The sequence below is a fragment of the Heloderma suspectum genome, chromosome 1, assembly GCF_057233095.1.
Source record: "Heloderma suspectum isolate Gila_16-S chromosome 1, 16-S_ref, whole genome shotgun sequence".
In the NCBI taxonomy this organism is placed as follows: Eukaryota; Metazoa; Chordata; class Lepidosauria; order Squamata; family Helodermatidae; genus Heloderma; species Heloderma suspectum.
The window spans coordinates 266567636-266587438 of NC_139458.1; the positions used below are offsets into that span (position 1 = coordinate 266567636).

The following is a 19803-nucleotide window of genomic DNA, read 5'->3' on the forward strand; positions in this document are numbered from 1 at the left end:
TTAGTGTAGAGTCAGTACTGAGCTAAATGGACCAATGGTTCAACTCTGTATAAGGCAGCTTCCAATTTGCTTGTATCACCTCACATAAATACAACGAAGGTCTTTTATAGTTTGTTTCTCTCAAGCTTTGTGTTTCTTCCATCTCTTGTCCATTGCAGGCATAACAGGTTGAATTACCATTTTCTGTATTGATTCAGAAGCTTCCTGCCCCTAATGCAGTTCTTGAATATTGGATTGTGTGGAGAAATGCCTGTGCGAGCCAGCTATGAACATAGTATGGTCAGCAGTTACTGGTAGCCATTTCCGTGATGGCAGTGTGTCTTAATCATAGAAATAGCTTTCAGGCATAACTAGCTGAAGATATGTTCAGCCTGGTGCACACAGGGATTTCACCATATGATGCCATGCCCACAAACCAGTTGTTGGGAGTGGTTAAGTGTCTAAACAGCTTTTTTCTTAATTATGTCATACATGTGGGAGTTGTCATGGGAAAGGCTGTGGCTCAATAGTAGAGCACATGCTTTGCATGCAGAAGGTCCCAGGTTCAATCCCCAGCATCTCCAGGTAGGGCTGGAAAAACTCCTGCCTGAAACCCTGGAGAGCTTCTGCTAGTCAGTGTCAAGAATACTGGGCAGGGTTGACCCATAGTCTGAGTCAGAATAAGGAAGCTTCCTATGTTCATATGCTTTGACAATTTAAAGATATGCTAGGTGTAAGTATTGACTGAATAATAAGAAATGAACTAAGATGAGTGGTTTCTAATGCTGTTTGATCATTTGTTTTTGTTAACTTTCAGTATGTCTTGCGTTCACTTCCCAAACCACCCTCAAAAAACAAAAAAAAATCTGGCATAAGATGCATAGTGTCTTTAGTAGTTAAGAGAGTGGAACCTACCATAATTGCACAGAAGATGGAAGCCACTTGTTTTTGGAGGACAGGGAAGGTGCTACTTTGTATTCTTCCATTGCTTGTTCCCACCCAGGCAGCAAAGGTGTGAAAAATTGGACCTAGTTGTACTGTGAAATCAATGTAGTAGTGATGGGGCTTGAGATTTCTCCTCTACAATGAACAGGGAAGACAAGTGGCAGCCCCCCAAACTCCCATTTCACAGCAGGTGTTGAAAGGAGGAAGCAGTTAGAGAGACTCCAAAGCTTGGTGCAAAGTAGTAAGTCCCCACCCCATGTGTGTGCTAGAGCAGTGGTCCCCAACCTTTTTGGGACCAGGGACCGGTCCGTGGAAGACAATTTTTCCACGGACTGGGAGGGGGATAGGACCGGGCCACAGTAGGGGTGTGGGAACTCCCCTTAGCTTGGGTCCATGGGGGGGGGGATCCGTCCTCCCCCCGCCCCGGAATCCTTGTCAGCCCTGGACTCGCTGCGGAGCTGCCGGCCGGCTCCAGCCGGGGGAGGACTTCCAGCTGCTGGGATGCAAATGGCATCCGCAAAGCGGACGCCATTTACATCCCTGTTCTTTGCTGTAATAGGCTATTATTGCAAAGAACAGGGCCGGAGCCGGCTGGCAACTCCGCAGACTCGCTGCGGAGCGGAGCCGGCCAGGGCAGGCAAGGATTCCGGGGCGGGGGGAGGGACAGATCGCCTCCCCCCCCTGCTGCGGACCCAAGGTAAGGGGGGGTTCCCACACCCCTACCGCAGCCCGTGGGTTGGGGACCCCTGTGCTAGAGGACTCATGGAAGGGAAGGGCTTTACCACTTCCTTGCTGGTAGTCTTTTGCTGAAGCACTATGGGTCTTGCTTCTTCTGCAAAAGACTGGTTAACTGAGATTCCTTCCCTTACAAGCTCCACCTTTCCAAGAAGGTGGAAAGAGCTTCTTCTGAGCTGAGCATCCGGGGCAGGACTGCTTTTCAAAATGGGAAACGCTAATAAATTTGTGTACACCTGTTCATTTTCAAAGCAATTTGTTTTCTGATGGGAACTGTAAAGAACCCTTGCATACCCACTAAAGTCCTTTGACTACCTAAAACATTATATCAGGAGTAGGCAAGCTGGTGCCTTCTAGATGTTTTGGACTACAAATCCCATAATCACTGACCATTGGCTATGCTGTCTGAGGCTTATGGGGGTTCTAGTCCAAAATATCTGGAGAGCACCAGCTTGTGTATCCCTGCTATAAAACAGCAATAATTTTTTTCTCTTCGATCTTTAATCTTGAGTCTACACAATGGGCTGGTTTACAGAACACAACAGCCCACTGTGGGTTAATATACAGGCAGGGACTGTCACCGTGATGGACACCATTTTTGCATGGCAGCCACAGGTGCCCGGCTTGCCATGGGTTGTTGTGTCATGTGAACCCAGGCAGCAGGGGTGGCTTGAGGCTTAGACAACTCTCAAATACTCCTTTAAAAACCATGGATTATTTAGGGATTGTCTAACCCTTGAATAACCCCCACCTCTTGGGTTTGCACAGCATGGCAACCCACAGCAAGACAAGTGCTCATGGGCACCATGCAAAAATGGTGACCACAGGTGCCCGGCACAATGCAAGAGCCCACAGAGGTAAATTAGCCACAATTGGATGTCATATCGTGCAAATTAGGTCAATGAGAATTTGTCACAGTGATCCAGTTTGCACGATCAAAACAAGCCACAATGGTTTAAATAAGCCGTGGTGGCTTGTTTTAATCTGCGGCACATGTCAAGTGCCATATTCCTAATTACCTGCCCATGGTGGCTTATTTTAGGGTTCTTTCCCCCTCAAGCCATGCTGCCTGGCTTCAGATGACACAAGTCAAGCCAGTGGGTAATTAGGGAAATGGCACCTGGCACATGCTGGGGATTAAAACAAGCCACTGTGGCTTATTTAAGCCATGGTGGCTTGTTTTGATCATGTAAACTGGCCCAAGGAGAACTTGCCTTTGTGGGAGAGATTAATGAGAATAATATCCTGTTTCTAAAGTTAAATGATTCTAGAATCCTATTGATAATTGAAAACCCTGTGTTTTACAGCTGCAGCAGCTTCAGCTGGAGGAACAGCAAACAATCTCACAGGAGCCACAAATGGGCTTTTTCGGCCCCTCGGTGCCCAGCCTCAACAGCAGCAACAGCAAACAAACAACAGTCTTCAATCTAATTCATTTTATGGCAACAGTACCTTGACCAATAACTCCCAGAGCAGTTCACTCTTTTCACATGGTCCTGGCCAACCAGGAAATACATCTCTTGGCTTTGGAAGCAGCAGCTCCTTAGGAGCTGCTATTGGGTCTGCACTTGGTGGATTTGGCTCATCTGGTAAGTTTTTTTGTTCTTTTTTTAAAAAGAAGGAAAACAGTGAAGGGGATGTATGAGTTGCTCTAACTTTAAAAAAATCTAGTCCCCATTTATGTTGTATGTGTACTAAAAATGCTGCATCTGGAGTTGAAAGGAAGGCAGTTTTACATATGAGATCTTACACATAATGAACAGTGTTTAGTGTGTTAGTGATGGTGACAGGTAGCTCATGTTTTGGGGGATTTTTAAACAGCTTGTTCTTGTGATGTGTTGGTCTTATAGTCAAGTTTATTTATTATAGAATGTATAAGCCGCTCCAGTATCGGAGCCATGTACAAAAAATTAAAACACAAAATAAAAAGGTAACCATAAAAGCAAAGAGGTCAATAAAACAGTGGCTGAACAACAACAGGAAGTGTTTGCCTTAAAGGAAAAGTCTACAGCAAATGCTGAAAACAAAGTAATGTAGGTGCGTGCCTGATCTCAGGGAAGGCATTCCATAAGGTGGGAGCTGCCCTGTGTCCCTTAAATGTGGCTAGGGTTGCTTTAGTCTGAGCAGTGGGCAACAAATATCCTCCCTTCACCACCTCTAACAGCATCAATTATCAGGAGTACTGTTGCTGGAGGTGAGAAAGTGGTTTCCCTTTCTCAGTGTTACAAGTCCATTCTCAAGAACATCTGGGAGAGTGAGATGAGTATCCTTTTTCCTATCACCAAGGGCATCCTACGGTGAGAGAAATTGGAAACAACTACCTTTCATTCCATATTGCTCTGTGTGCACTGCTTCTGTGCAGATGCAAGGGGATTTTCTTTTGACATTGTCTCAGAATGCAGCCGTTGGTCTCTTAAACAACTTGTGCTATCTAGGATTTACTTTATTCTTTGAACTATTTCAGTTCAAAAGTGCTTAAACGTTGTCATTTTCTTTTATTTTCATTGTGCAGTGATCTTTATTGCTTTATTCACAACGTGAAAACATAAGTACATAAACACCCTTCTAGAATTTGAACTACTTAGATTGTGGAAATGGTTTATTATTGAAGAAAATGTTAACATATGGTGAGACACACATGGGTAGGTGTTAGTTGTTTACATTGCATAGGGATAGGCATGAGTGAAGCACACACAATTCTGTGCACTTTACAAAAGAATAGAAGTGAGCTTGCACACCTTGACCTTGGAAAATGTCCCATGCGAAACAATTTTTTAAATGTTTTAGGGAACGTAATAGAACTCTTCCATTTGACTGTTATATGCAGTTTCCCCATTTTAATCTTATAGAGTCTTTTAGCTTGTAGTTGTCCATTTAAAATGAGTAAACAGGCAGAATGTACTGTAAAAATGTACCTGCTATGCAGGTCTTAAAACGTTTTCAACTGAAAGCTATGAATGGCAAAACCTAGAATTATGTTCCTATCATTTTTGCATAGGAAGAAGAGTATCCTTAAAACATATTTTTTATGGTAGGCGTCTGAAGATTGATTTTTTTTTTTTTTTTGCTCTAGTACTTTAGTATAAAACATATGTCTATTTTTAAAGATCTTTATTTGTAGTCTTGCATTTCTTGGGCACTATTTAATTGCAGCCCTAGAGCTTTGGCTTTTGGGTGGTACAGAAACAAAATTAATAATAATTTCAAAGTTAATTCTGCCTACGAGAATCCTGGCTGATTATATCAACGTAAGTCTATTCAAGTCCCTAATTATTATTATTTTTAAATAGTATATGGTACTGTTACCACTATGATAATTACATATATTTATTTTACATTTGTTTTCTACCCTCCCAGAAGAAGCTCAGAGCATTGTTCTAGTCTCAAAAAAAAAACCCTCTTGAGGTAGGTTAGGTTGAGAGTGAATTGTTCAAGGCCATCCAGTGAGTTTGATAGCTGAACTGGGATTTGAAACTGGGTTATCCACATTTAAACCCACAATATTGTGACATTCTAGAAATTAGCTGTCTTATTGTGCCATCTTAATTTCTTTAGATGCCACTGCAGTTCTTTTCTGCAATATATGACCTTGACTGGAGTGTGCTAAAATTATTTTCTAAATAAATGGGAAATACGGCAAAAATGTGTACACATCTTCAGGGAGGGGAAGGTCCTCCCAAACATTTCTTGAATTCTCCCTGGCAGATGGACCTCAGTCTGCTTCTATATCTGCTTTGAGTACAGATAGCACTTAATGTGGACATAGACTACATTTTTAAATTAAAAGCAAAAGGGGAAATCTGGCTAACTTAACAAAGAGGTGAAGACACATTTTGAAACCAAGTTCAGGATATTTGCTCAAATTTACTAAATAGGGAGGCAAGATCTTATCTTCAAGTATACTGGGTAACCAGGCTGTCTTAACATCTTGCTATCACATAATTTTCACAATAAATGATAGTTTATGATTTGGAAAACCACTGGTATGAACTTTATCCTATAATACTGGGCATATACAAGCATGTCATTAAGCTAGAATTAACTTAAGCTTCTAGTGCATACCTTTATCAACACATCCCAGTTCCTTAACTGTGTCAACCCAGCCCTATACTGCGGTCCACATCCTTTTATGTTGTGCCTTCAAAATACTGTTGGACTTTTTTCTTTTCCTTTTTTAAATCCAAGAATGTTTAGTGTGGTCAGTTTGTATGGTCCTGAGATGTGCAGAATCTAGGGGTAATTTTTAGTGGCAATTGTGGAGTAGAGTGAAAGTAATTCTGATGTTTAGGATCTCTCATGCAGACAAATCCTGAAGCATGTTTAAGCTATCATTGAGTGGGGTGGGGGGTTCCTCTCAAAACAGTAATTCAGCTGAATTAAGTGAGGGGAATTGTTAAATTACTTCAATTTAATATTCAGCTTCATTGGTTCATAATAACACAGTACGACATACCTGACTATTGGTCCCAAAGCCTGACTCCAGAGTATCAAATACTATAAAATGTTACTAAGTCTTGAGTGTATTAAGACTTGGAGATTGCTTAAAATTCTTCCTTACTTGAGGAATGCTTGTACTCATTTTGTGATTTATTAAATCATGTGTGGTTATCACAGTAATTGTCTTCAGAATAATTTTATTGTTATAATTATTGTGATCACATCTGTTATTGCCCAGCTGTAGGTTGGGGCTAGGTTTTCTTTGGTTGACACTGTATGTAATAGGGTCTTTTTATTTCTTCTTCAGTTGGCAGTTCTGCAAGTAGTAGTGCCACAAGGAGAGAGTCTCTATCTACTAGTTCTGACTTGTACAAAAGATCTAGTAGCAGCCTAGCACCCATAGGGCAGCCATTTTACAATAGTCTGGGATTTTCCTCCTCTCCAAGCCCAATAGGCATGCCTCTGCCAAGCCAAACTCCAGGACATTCACTTACGCCACCGCCATCACTTTCATCACATGGATCCTCATCCAGTTTGCATTTAGGTAAAAAAATCAAAGCCCTTTTTTGTTTGTATATGTATGTGTGTATATGTATTTTTATATGTATATCAATATTTTATGTTGAGTTAAAGATGTCAATTTGCCTTTTCAGTAAAACAATGTTGTATAGTGGGACTAGTCCCGCTACGTTGCTCAGTGCAGTCAATCTTTAACTGATGTGGTCATTGAAAGTAATCAGCTATGGGAGCAACAAGTTTTTTCATACCACCCTGCAGATTTGCCACACAAAAATGAAAGCCTAATACTTATTAAAGCTAAGATTGGGTTGTTGTTGTTGTGTTGTTGTTGTTGTTGTTGTTTGACAGGCAAAGGTATATTTTCCTTGTATTTGTGTTAAACATATGTCTGCTTTTTATGGAGTCAGCTTTAGGCTAATGTTTGGTGCGTGGTAATGATACAAGTTTTGCTTCATTGTTAAAGAAAAGCTCAAGCAAAGTTTGCAGTACTGAAAACTGCTTTCTGAACCAACAGGTTAATGAATTCACATTAAATCTTTTTAGGAACTCACCTTCAAAACGGGAAGGTAATAACATACTATCTGAGAGGTAAATAGCGGTATTTAGTCTATAACGCTTTATTTCCATTACTCCTACTGCCTCAGTAATATTTTCGTATTTGAACCAATGAGAATGTGTGCTGCTATTTGGTTTATTTTTAAAAGTTATAACTATCTAACTGCACTATATAATTACATACTTTGGAGAACATATTTTGCAATTTGTAATTATATATTTCCCTATTAATAATTCTGTAATTAATGTAAGCCAGCCTTCCCCAACCTGGTGCCTCCAGATGTTTTGGACTACAACTCCCAGCATTCCTGACCATTGCACATGTTGGCTGGGGTAGATGGAAGTTGAAATCCAAAACATCTGGACCGTACCAGTTAGAGAAGGCTGGTATAAGCTGAGTATAAATTAACTTCATATGCGTTACACTTGTAAACTGTACAGTCACTGGACATTTTGGTAGGGAAGGGAATATGAATGAGATCCAAAACTTGACTACCAGAAATGTTTCAAAATGTCACATATCTTGGAATGCTTAAAATCCATTTGCTGCATTATGGTACATTACCCAATTAAATAACTGAGTGACTTCCCATTGACATGTAAAAAAAAATAGGCAATTAGACACTGTTTCCACAATTAAGCAACCTACAATTGACCCGTAGATTGTTTGGGAGTGAGTGTGCTGGCTCCCAACTGCTTGCCTACTTCCACTTAGCCAAACAACCCAGGGACACCCTGTTCCTGGTTTGTTCTCCATGATGTCTGAATTCGGAACTCGGGATTGTTGAGGGAGAAACAACCCAAAGTTTTAACCCATGGGTTGTTCTTGGGTTAAAACTCCGGGTTGTCTCTCCCTCAAAAATCCAGAGCTCTGGGTTTGGACATAATGGAGAACAACCCAGGAACAGGGCCTCCCTGGGTTGTTTAGCAAAATGGAGGCGGGTAAGCAGTTGTGAGCCAGCACGCTCACTCCCACACACTCCAAAGCATGATTATTTAATCATGTGAACTGGGTCTTAGGGTTTGTGTATATATTTATTGTCCCCATTTGTATTGAGTGCCTGGCTACATTTAGGAAGAATAGTACTAAATAAAGCTATGTAAGATTTATATTGACTAATGTGCAAAGTGCCCTTATTTAAAACGACATCATGAAGCTCCTATCTACAATATTTAGAATTCATAATAAATGATTTGGTGTTCTCCAAAAGTCAAATGACAGGTTTCATTACCTAAATTACGTGTTTTCTGTGCTCATTTTTTCTAAAATAAGACAGTTGCATAGCCAGAAGATGAAAATGCCCTTTAATTTATCACCATACGCTTAAATTGGCTGTAACTACAATGAAACAGGTCTTATCAGATGTTAAACAAGATTTGGGGGAGGCTTCAGGTGTCCCTAGAGTTGACCAGGCTTAGGTCCTATTTGGACATTGTTAGCCATGGAGAAATCTCTACTTGGGAAGAATCTGAAGTTCTCTTGCACTCCTTGTTATGAGGAGAAAGTAATGTCTGACGATGACTTGATAAGCATGTAACACTAAGCCATAGTTGGTTTAACCCATGGTGTATTTAACCCATGGTTAACCCATGGTTTGTTGCCCTACCCACAGTTAGTTTGGCAGATGGTTAAACAACCGGGGTTTGTTTCCTCAGTCCCTAAGTTGTTTCCCTCCACTCACTCACTCACTCACTCACTCACTGTATCCCAAATGCCTTTGTGGCACTGTAGCACTGGCATATAGAGGGGCTGGGTTTTTTTTATCACTCTTGCCTGCTGCCTCTGTAGTCTGGTGAGACAACTCATAAACAACCCATAATTTGGGGTTCACACGTAATGACAACACGTGGTGTAAACAACCCAGAGTTCACAACATAACAACAAACCATTGGTTCTCTTTTTCGGGTTATTTGTGGTTATTAAACTTCAGTTTGTTAGTGCAACTGCATTCACACTTCATGACAACCCAGAATTCAGCAACCCGTGGGTTAAATAAACTGTGGGTTACTGTTACGTGTGAACCAGGTCTATGACCTGTTTTGCACATAATGACAGTCCATCAGTTCAATAACCCATGGGTTGCTGTACACAAACAGAGCCACTTCTGCTTTTACTGAACAACCCACGATCGGCTCCTTCATAGGTTGTGGAACATGACATCCGAACCCAGACCGATGGCTTGTTTAGGGCCTGAACCACCCATTGGCTAATCCATGGTTTGTTGTTAGGAGCATAAGTGACCCCAAGGTCTGAGATTATTCTCCTATAAATAGTGTCTGATCAGGCTGAGTGTACTCTGGACTAAAATATTTACATTCTGCACTGTGATCATTTAAACTCTACAACAAAAGTGAACTATATAACCTGTATAAATTGTGTGAATTAAGCATTTCTTATTTTGTATAGGTTGTGGTTCATGGCTTATTCTGCTAACTAGTTATGGAAGGGGCAAAAGATGTATGCAAAGCACTGAAGCTTTGCCTGCTGGAAGTCCTGAACTCAGCAGCACCTCCGGCTTCTTATGTTTCAGCATGCATGGATCAAATGGTTTTAATTATGTATTCAGAGCCATATGGGCTTAAACTTTAAAGTTAAAATTTTAAATGTCTAAAAACTTAATAGGAAATTGAAATCTGTACCCAATACACATTCTGTACCTTTATGTCCTTACAGCAGACACATGCTGTGGAATGAACATGATCTTTCAGTAGAATTTAGTACAGATGCCTGAATCTATGCAGACTTTTAAAAAGAGCTTTGATTTTAACTATTGTGTATAATTTAAGACAGCTTTCGAAGGATACTATTCTCTCTTCATAGAGTAAAAAGACCTTAATAGTTTATCTTCTTGATGATAGTTTAGAGAGACCACAAATTCTGAAGGACATATATCAAGATCTTTTTGAAAGATTGTATTGTACTTTTGACTGATACCTGTTCTTTAGAAACTTCTTGCAAAGTTAAAACAAATTTGTTCATGAAATGAATTGTAAAAGAAGAGCAATTAAACACCTGAGTTTTAAAACATTTTTAAGGGGGTTAAAATGTAGTTAAGCATATATGAGTCTTATCAGTCAGGGCAGTGTGCTTATTTTTCCAACGCATAACTTTTATACACATTTTCAGTGACAGTTTGTGAAATGCACACTTTGTTTTCAAATGATTAGCTGAATAAATTATTTACTGCAATTCTTTACTGCAAAAGAATGGCCTAGACTTAGTATCCAGATGATCAAATCTCATTTCATTAGGTCACTTCTATATTCTGAGTTGGGTTGAGGGTCCCCATCCTGCTCAGGGCACTATGGCATGTATGTGTGTGGGAGCGGGGGGGCGGCGGCAGGGGGAGATAATTTTTGCCAATTCTCCCTCCTGCAACCCTCAGCACCATCTTCTGGAGGGTCCCCCAACCCTCTAGAGCAGGTTTTTAGGGGTCGTAGGGGGCTGCAGAGGAAGGGCAGGAATTAGCGGATCTTCCTCTGTTCCGCCAGGGAAACACTCCGCTGCATCAGAAGCCTTTCATGGATGGAAAGAGCCCACTAAAGGAAATACTAAGTTTCACCTTAGCAAAAATTATATTGAATGCCAACTGGTATTTGTAGATACTGTTATATTTAAAACAGGTAAGATTGCAGTTTTGAATTAATTATAGATGAGGGCTATGATCTGCTTAATGTTTTGGTAACTGTTGCCACATGGGGAAAAAATACCAGGAAGAAACGTCTCTGCTGTGTATCATAAAAAGCAGTTTTTCTGTCTTCTGCTTCTGCCTTCTTCCTTACCTTAGAGAAAATGCAATGGCCCAAACCATTTTTTCAAGCCAGTTAACAGGGGCTCAGAATAAAAGTTCATTTCCTCTTGGTGCATTAGTCCTTTCTCTACCCTACTTTTTAGAGATTGTCTTTCCCAATATCTTTACTCCCTGCTTTTGCCTTCCCATCACCTTACATGGTTGCTACCTCTGCTAGGGTTATGCCTGCCATTGTTCTGTCACTGCCTTCCCTTCCACTTATTTTAATAAATGTAGGAGTCTCCCTTGTAGGGTACAGACGCATGTTCTTATTTATGGAGATGGTGGTAAAAATATCAACTGATTCCTTCATGTCACATTTTATAAAATGATTGGGGCAGTATTTTCTATAGAAGATGGAAATGAAAGTGAGAATATGTTCATTCGGTATTTGTAAATAGCTGTCAAATACGAAAAGAAAAAATTGTTTCCAGGGACAATTTTCCAAATAAGATTAGTAAGATGTGTTTACGTGCTAGATGCAGATCTGGTCACACAACATTTACATTTAGTAACCTTGGTTACTCAGTAAATTAAGTAAAACTGATGGCAAATATTATATCTACTTAGCTTCATGGACTTATTTTTTTAAAAAAAATGTGTGCAAGATAATTCCTAATTTGTCTATTATGCCTTGATTGTGTGCGCTAATTACATCATAAAGTTTATGGGAACTAAATTCTTACAAATATCTATCACCATTTAAACTGAACATATGAATTCTAATATGTAGTTCAATAATACGGACTTTGGATTCCATGCATTTGAAGTAAAGAAAATGGTAAATAATTCGTAATTATTAAGCAAACTCTGCTGCCACCTCGTGGCTTTCAAAAATGTTACTGCATTGAACCTATTACTCACATGCCCAGATTTCAATCAATATTTAGTCTTCAAGTGACCATATTAATATCACTGCAGAGTAAGCGTCCTCTGCATTCAGGCTAATCTCCAGGACAAGAATTGATCATTTTTGTCCCTCTGCCTCTTCAGGGTGGAAGAAATATTCAGGATCTAGTCTTGCCGCACAAAGCTGCTTCACTGTTCTGTCTCTTCTTTTTCCATGGACGTTTAAGCAAATACAAAATTAATGTTTATTATTATTATTTTACTATGTCAAACGTGGATTATTTATCTGTCACTGTGTCTCTAAAAACAGGCTTTTTATAGAATCTATAAAAATAATGGCTGAAGAGTTGGGTGGCTTGAATACTGTATAGAAGTGAAGCTCAATTAGCGAGATTGAGAGAACCATGACTGGAATTTTGCTCACAGAATGTGGGGTTCCCATTATCTCCTTCCTACTACAGTCCCAGGGTCTTCCAAAGAGCTGCTCTCAAGGGGTTGGGGGTCCCTCTGCTATGGCATGGTATGTGGCATGCATGGGAGACAATCAACAGAATTTCGAAGCCCTCTCTTTGTGCAAGTAGAAGTACCTTCTGTTCATGGAGTAAAATGCCTGGATCGTACCATGACCTGGTTTGCACGATCATGGAGAGGAAATAAGCCATGGTGGCTTATTTCTCCTCCCTGTGCATGCTGGGGGATTAGCATAGCTACCCCCGCCAGCTCAGCTTATCATGTTGTGCGAACCCATCCAGGGTGGCTTGTTGCTGTGGGTTGCCAGAACCTACAACAGGCCACGAGTTCTGGGTGGCTTTTTACCCACGCAACAAGCCACCCTGGCTCAGTTTGCACAACATGACAAGCTGTGCTGATGGGGAGTAATTATGCTAATCACCCAGGCATGCAACCAGGATGTGCAGGGACGGGAAATAAGACACCATAGATTATTTCCCCTCCGTGATATTAACCTACTATCTTCTTGAAACTGGTAGCAGGTAAACCTACTAAACTTTGTGATGGCATTTGGATGTAAGCAATACAGTTTGTATGTATATTTAAGCTTGAATCACTACTATTCATCCCATTGGCTTTATTCTAATGTCCTAAACTGGTGTTCAATCTTGCCAAAAAAAAAAATCCTGCATCTCTCCTTTAACAATATATTGCATAAGGCAATAAACATACTTTCTGATTCACTATGAACGAATGCCCCAAATGATGAGGAGTTTTACTGGATCACCACAATAATTTGGTCTAGCAAGCTTGTAATAGCATGATGTATTGACAGTAGGTTCGATCAAGATAAATGTGTGTGGAAGTTGACTTCTCTGGTAGCCCCCACAGCCAGCCAGCCAGCCAGTCCCCTGCCCTCTTGGGGAAGAAGAAAGATCCACTTTCTATCCACTCTACATTTATCCACATCTATCCAGTCACGCAACCTTTGAATCTGGTCCTGTTGTCTTAGAAATGTTTTATTACACTTCATAAACTATTAGCTAAACTAATACATGCTGGAGAGAATTGTATATTTAATATGATTAGTTAATTTAGATTACTTTTCCCTATGTAGCAACCTATCCATTCCATATCAAAACATGCTATACCACTATATTTCAAGTAGATATGAGACTTTCCATACTTTCATATCCCACACAGTGAGCTCTGGATTGGCCTGGCCTGTCATCTCACAGGGTTGATTCTATGCTGGTAAAATCAGTAGATGTTTGCTATAGACCTGGTTCACACATAATGGCTAACTATGGATTAAACAACACTTAGGTTTGCTGTGGCTGTGCTGTAGCAAGTGTGCTGCCTCCTGCATGCTTGTCGCTTCTGCTTGACATCTAGCTTTATAAACAACCGAAGAACACCCTGTGCGAACCCGGCACTCTGGATTGTTTAGGGTTAAACAACCCAGAGTTTTAGTCCAACAGCAAACCATAAAAATTCTGGGTTGCTTAACCCCATATAACAGAGTGCTGGATTCACATGTCTTGTCAGTAACCCAAGGACGGGGTGTTGTGGAACCAGGCAAGCGGGCAGGAGCCAGTTCTCTCCCACACGCTCCCAAACAGCCAAGCTGATCATGCGAATCGAGTCATAAATTATTCCTCAATTATCTATAAGTCTAGGCCAAGTGGTTGAATCATATGCACCAAGTTGACATGTTTTGAGAGCTGGCTAATGAACTTGGTTGAAAATGTCTTGTTTGCAAACACTTCAGTTTTAATGGTGTTGTCTAGTAGCAACTGTTTCAGTATGGGAGGTTGAAGCCTGAGGTTGATTTAGAAGGGTGCATAGAGAGGGTTTTTTTGAGAGAAGTGGTTACAAAAATGGAAATCAAAGCAGGATTTCATTTGAGTGTGTCTTAGAATACCCCTTAAAACCACAGTTTTAGTTTTTCAGTTTTGTGTTTCAGTTTTTTTCTCCCACATGAACTTAATGATAGCAGATTAGGAGGCTGGTCTGCTGAACTAGTTATGTTAATTCCTTAGAAGAGGTATAGCCTAAGTAGTGGGAGGTGTGAAGCTATTTACATCTTGTCTGTGTGCCTTAATGTGAGAGAGGCTGGAAAGGGTAGTTGAGTGTTTGCTTTAATTCATGTGGTTAACCTAAAACAAACACACATATTCAAGCGCGCGTGTGTGTGTGTGTGTGCGCATGTGCATGCACACACACACTGCCCAGTGTTGAAGTTAAGTTTTGTTTTCTATGAAAGGCACTGATGTCTAGAAGCTAGTTGTGGGGTTCTTGTTTTATGTTGGAGTTGCCTTGGTTAGTTTTATTGCTTCTTGCCCCTCAGTTAAAGAAAAAGAAAAAAGGCTTGCTTGTTCCTTTCTGCCATAAGAAACTACTTAACTAGAAATTAACAAAAAGGAAATGTGAAAGTCCATTAATTATTGTAGCCTTCCCTAGTTCTAGAACACTTTAACTATGGCATATTTAAGACTTCTTACTAATAGAGCTGCTTCATTGTAGGAGGACTGACCAACGGTAGTGGTCGCTATATCTCTGCAGCACCTGGAGCAGAAGCAAAGTATCGCAGTGCAGCAAGTACCTCCAGTCTTTTTAGCTCCAGCAGCCAGTTGTTTCCTCCCTCACGTCTCCGTTATAGTAGGTCTGACATTATGCCTTCTGGACGTAGTAGGTTACTGGAGGATTTCAGAAACAATCGCTTCCCTAATCTTCAACTAAGAGACCTGGTTGGACACATAGTTGAGTTTTCACGAGATCAGCATGGCTCTAGGTAAGCATTTGTAACAATGCTGAATATTTACAATAATAACTGCTCCCTTTAATTGGTTCTTCGAAGAAAACATATTGAATGTTCATCTCTTTCATATTCAACATAGAAATAGTTGGAGGCTCCTTCTTAATGGGTCCCTTCAGACAATACTTCACTCCCAAGGTTCCCAGGGAGAGATCAAGTGTGGGCATTCAGCATGCACATTCCCTCTTGCAAAGGCCAATGTGAGATGAAGTCTCACTGTCAGCAGTGAGTCAGTTGCATTGATTTCATCTCACTAAAGTTTATGAGATAGTACTACTATAATCATAACTAATAATGGAAATCGTATTTCACAGTATGGCTTCACTAGGGCTATCCCAAAGTATGTATATATGTGTTTTTATTTATTACCACTATTTCTGTGTTGCATTTCAGGCAAAAAGCCCTCCACAGGCAGTTCTCACACAAAATAAAAATATAACGTACAAATAAAAGTTGGCTAATTTAAAATTAGAAAATTAAGGGTGCGATCCTGTGCAGATAGGCAGCCGCCTCCAAACTCGGAGGCGACTGCCTATCCAATGCAGGGCAAGAGAAGCACGGAGGGGATCGTTTCCTCCGCGCTCCTTCTGCCCTGCATTTTCAGCTAGACAGCCGCTTTCGGCTGTATAGCCGCAGGAGGGCTGAGCGGAGGAGGAGGCTGCCATATGACACATTGAATGTGTCGTAGCGGCATTTCCGCCCACCCTGGAACGCCCTCCGGTAACGCCCCTTTTCGGCCACTCTGTGCTCCTCTTGCAAGCATGGAGCACAGGGCTCCTCCATTCTGCCTGTGACACAGCACGGAATGGGGGGAAGGTTGGTTCTCCGGGAACTGACCTCAGAGCACGGGCTCCAAGGTTGGTTCCCGGAAAACCAGATATCCTATGGCTGTCTAGCCGCCGACTAGCAGCCATAGGATTGCTCCCTAAAACAGCAATCTAAAACACTATCCAATCCGTCCGACCAAATTTAGTGTAGCTTGCAATTTACTATTTAACTAATACATCATAAAATGCTGGGTGTCTTTATGGTCTTCAGCTTTTATTTGAGTGGCTTGATGTGATCATCAATACCTTTAAGGATTTTACAGTACTTGGATTTTTCATTTATAGTGGCATGTATATTTCTGATGCTTGCAGATTTATACAGCAGAAACTAGAAAGAGCTACTCCAGCTGAGCGCCAAATGGTATTTAGTGAGATTCTTCAAGCAGCATATCAGCTGATGACAGATGTGTTTGGAAATTATGTAATACAGAAGTTCTTTGAGGTAAGTATGTAACAGTCACTGTCAAAGGTTTTGATCATCTGCGTTTGTCCCAATGGGGGAAGATCTAGACTCTTTCTCTCTTCCACCCTAGGTTTCTTATACTGAAGGTTGCTAACATCCTTTTCTTTCCAGCTTTCCCCAGGCTTTATCCATTTCAGTGATAGACTGAAATTTCACCTAGTGGCATGGGATGATTCTCAATTGATGACACTGTACCTAAATTTTGGAACAGAATTTCTAATGAAATATAATAGTTGCACTCTGTTTGTGGCCTAATCCTGCCAAAACCAAGCACTTAAGTCCCTTGATTTCAGTGGGAGTTGAGTTCACACCTAACTCTCGTCCATTGAAGTTGATGGGACTTAAATGTGCTTAACAGTGACTGGATGTTTTTGATTTATACAGCCCTGTCTCATAAGAACATAAGAAGTTTGCTCAGGGGTCTTTGGTGAGGGACTTTGTCAAAAGCTTTTTGGAAGTCCAAGTAAACAATATCTACCAGACCCCTCCTGTCCACATGTTTATTAACACTCTCAAAGAACTTTAAAAGGTTAGTGAGACAGGACTTACTTTTGCGGAAGCCATGTTGATTCTTTTTCAGCAGGGCTTGTCCTTATATGCTTACTGATTTTATCTCTAATGCTGCTGCTTTCAACTAATATACCTGGAACAGACTTTAAGCTAACCGGCCTGTAATTTCCCAGATCCCCCCTGGATCCCTATTTAAAAATTGGTGTTATTGACCATTCTCTCCAATCCTCTGGTACAGAGGCTGATCTTAGAAACATGCTGTATATTTTTGTTAGAAGATCAGCAATTTCATATTTGAGTTCTTTAAGAACTCTAGGATAGATACCATCTGGGCCCGGTGATCTGTTAACTTTCAGTTTGTCAATAAGGTTGAGAACTTCATTTTTTGTCACCGCTATGCCTCGGTTTTTCAGACTCCCTTCCTGAAAACATCAGTTCAGGCACAGGTATCTGTCCTATATCTTCTGCAGTGAAGACAATGAAAATAATTCTTTCAGCTTCTCTGCGATCTCCTTATTCTCCTTTAGTCCTCCTTTAACTCCATTGTTATCCAATGGTCCAACTGCCTCCTTAGCTGGTTTCCTGCTTCTGATATATTTACATAATTCTTTATTGTGGACTTCATGGCGTTAGCAATATGCCTTCTTATTGTCTGCTTGCATCTCCTTTGTGCAAGCTTGTGCTCCCCTTTGTTTTTCTCCTTTGGCAAGTCTTCCATATTCTGAAGGAAGCTGCCTTTTCTCTAATAGCTTCCTTGACCCTGCTCGTTAGCCATGCTGGTGACTTCTGGGACTTGGTGCTACCTTTCCTAATCTGTGGTATGCATTTGTGCGCTTCTATTATTGTGGTTTTGAGTAACCTCCAAGCATTCTGAAGGGATTTAACCTTCTTGACTCCCCCTTTCAACTTCCTTTCCATCAGTCCCATCAGTTTAGAGAAGTTACCTCTTTTGAAGTCAAATGTGATTGTGTTAGACTTCCCTGGCAATTTTCACATAGGAAAATTTGGCCCTAATGCATATTAACTGATTAAGCTTTATGAACTTTATCCCACTGGAGTGAACTCCTGTGAGGAAGGAGGACAATAAAATCCACTGCTTTTTAATTAAAAGTTATACTGGCCCTATCACCTAGCCTTTATCACAGTTTAAACATGAATACTTTCTGAAACTCGCAGAATATCCCAGAAGATAAACTCAAAACATCCACTCTTGCAAGCTATGCAGACAGTGTTTTCAGAACAGTGCAGGAAGATTGGAATTGTTATGCCTAGGAAACCCCTATTCTTACAGCTATTCAGATGATACTGTCCCTCAAGTTTCTACTGGGGGAAGACAAGGAACAAGGTATTCTCTCACCAGAGAGGGTGACCTAGGGGATTCCTATTCAGACCCTTGCTTCTACCCACAGGGAGGAGTAGAAGTGTAAGGCAAAACCCTGGTCCAGGAGCCCTCCCAATGTCCCACCTGACAGGGACATTGGGAGGGCTCCTGGACCAGGAGGGATAAAAGCTGATTCCACAGTGTATGGTATCACTGGAGCAAAACACTCCCTCAGTCTCATAATAGTTTTGTAACTAAGTTTTAACATATTGTTTGTAGTAAGATGGCTGGACATGTATACATACAATTTTAAAGAGCTGTATATGCAATAACAGCTGTATAACGCAAGCACTTTGATTGTGGATGAGGGGGCCGACCTGGTACGTATAACCAATACTTGGCTGGAGGAAAGGGGCGGAGTTAGTCTGTCCCACTTGTGTCCATACAGCACCAACATAGACTTGAGCGACAGGGAGGGGTAGTCGCTGTAGTCTACAGGGATTCCCTCTCCAGGCTTCCTGTCCATTTGAGTGCCAATATTGAGTGTATGAACCTTGTGTTAGGACAGGGGTCCCCAACCTTTTTTGACCTGTGGGCACATTTGGGAATTTGAGAAGCTTCTGTGGGTGCACACACTGGATGTGGCTAGTAACATAATGGCTGTCTTGAGGGCCTGGCTAGTCAAGTGAGCTAAAGTGGTGGTGACAGGCGAGAGAAATAGCAAGGCTAGAGGCTGGGAGGGAGGGGGAAATAGCAAGGTAAAGGGGAGAGAATGGGTAAGGCTAGAGGCTAGAAAGGGAAAGAAGACCGCCTTAATGTTTTCCAGGGTTGTTGTTGTTGTTGTTTTTTAATTTAAGGGGGCGGGGAGGAGTGAGCTTTGTGAGTGCCATTGGAGGTCCCTTCAGACACTATGGTGCCTGTGGGAGTCATGTCGGAGACCCCGGGATTAGGGATTCTGCTGGTGTACCATGCAACCCTCTGCCCATCAGATTCCCTGCCTGAGCTGATGGAGATCGTCTCAAATTTGGTGCTGAGGACTCCCAGGATGATGGTTCTGGGGGACCTTAACATACATGCCGAGGCCATTAGATGCAGGGCATTTAAGACATCATGGCCACCATGACAACCATGGGGCTGTCCCAACATATCATCAACCCAACACATGTGGCAGGACACATTCTGGATGCAATTTTCTCAGATGGGCAGGATGATGGTGATCTGAAGGTGAGGGATTTAACATCTATTCCTTTGTCATGGTCAGATAATGTCCTGTTGAACTTTAGACTTTCAGTAGGCTTTCCCCTCTGCAAGGGTGGGGGTTCTATTAAAATGGTCCACCCCAGAGGTTCCAGAGGCTCTGGGGGATTTTCCTGCTGGTATGGCTAGCACTCTCTGTGGAACACAGATGTCCCAGGCAGCTGACATGATTGTGCCTAAGTGCACTCTCCCTCTTTGCAGAGTTCAAGCAGTGACTTGGTATACATCTGAGGCACCTCCAAGGGAGGCTCGGAAGGTGGCAGCGAGAGAGAGGGCCTTCTCAGTGGTGCCTCCCCCCCCCCTGCAGAATGAGCTCCCCATTGAGGCTTGCCTGGCACTGCCACTGC

At 41.5% G+C, this 19803-nt stretch overlaps 1 protein-coding gene across 29 annotated transcripts in view; it reads left to right on the forward strand.

Annotated features, from left to right (window-relative positions):
* The window catches only part of PUM2 (pumilio RNA binding family member 2), an 82511-nt gene that overhangs the window by 47120 nt on the left and 15588 nt on the right, over positions 1 to 19803 (forward strand). For 13 of the 29 annotated variants that reach the window (XM_084826539.1, XM_084826528.1, XM_084826531.1 and 10 more), the window contains 5 exons: positions 2967 to 3248; positions 6404 to 6640; positions 7159 to 7203; positions 14787 to 15054; positions 16218 to 16347. In XM_084826539.1, coding sequence (XP_084682665.1) covers positions 2967 to 3248; positions 6404 to 6640; positions 7159 to 7203; positions 14787 to 15054; positions 16218 to 16347 — 962 coding nt within the window. The remainder of the gene's footprint in view (positions 1 to 2966; positions 3249 to 6403; positions 6641 to 7158; positions 7204 to 14786; positions 15055 to 16217; positions 16348 to 19803) is intronic. The other 16 variants (XM_084826536.1, XM_084826540.1, XM_084826535.1 and 13 more) reach the window with 2 other exon arrangements.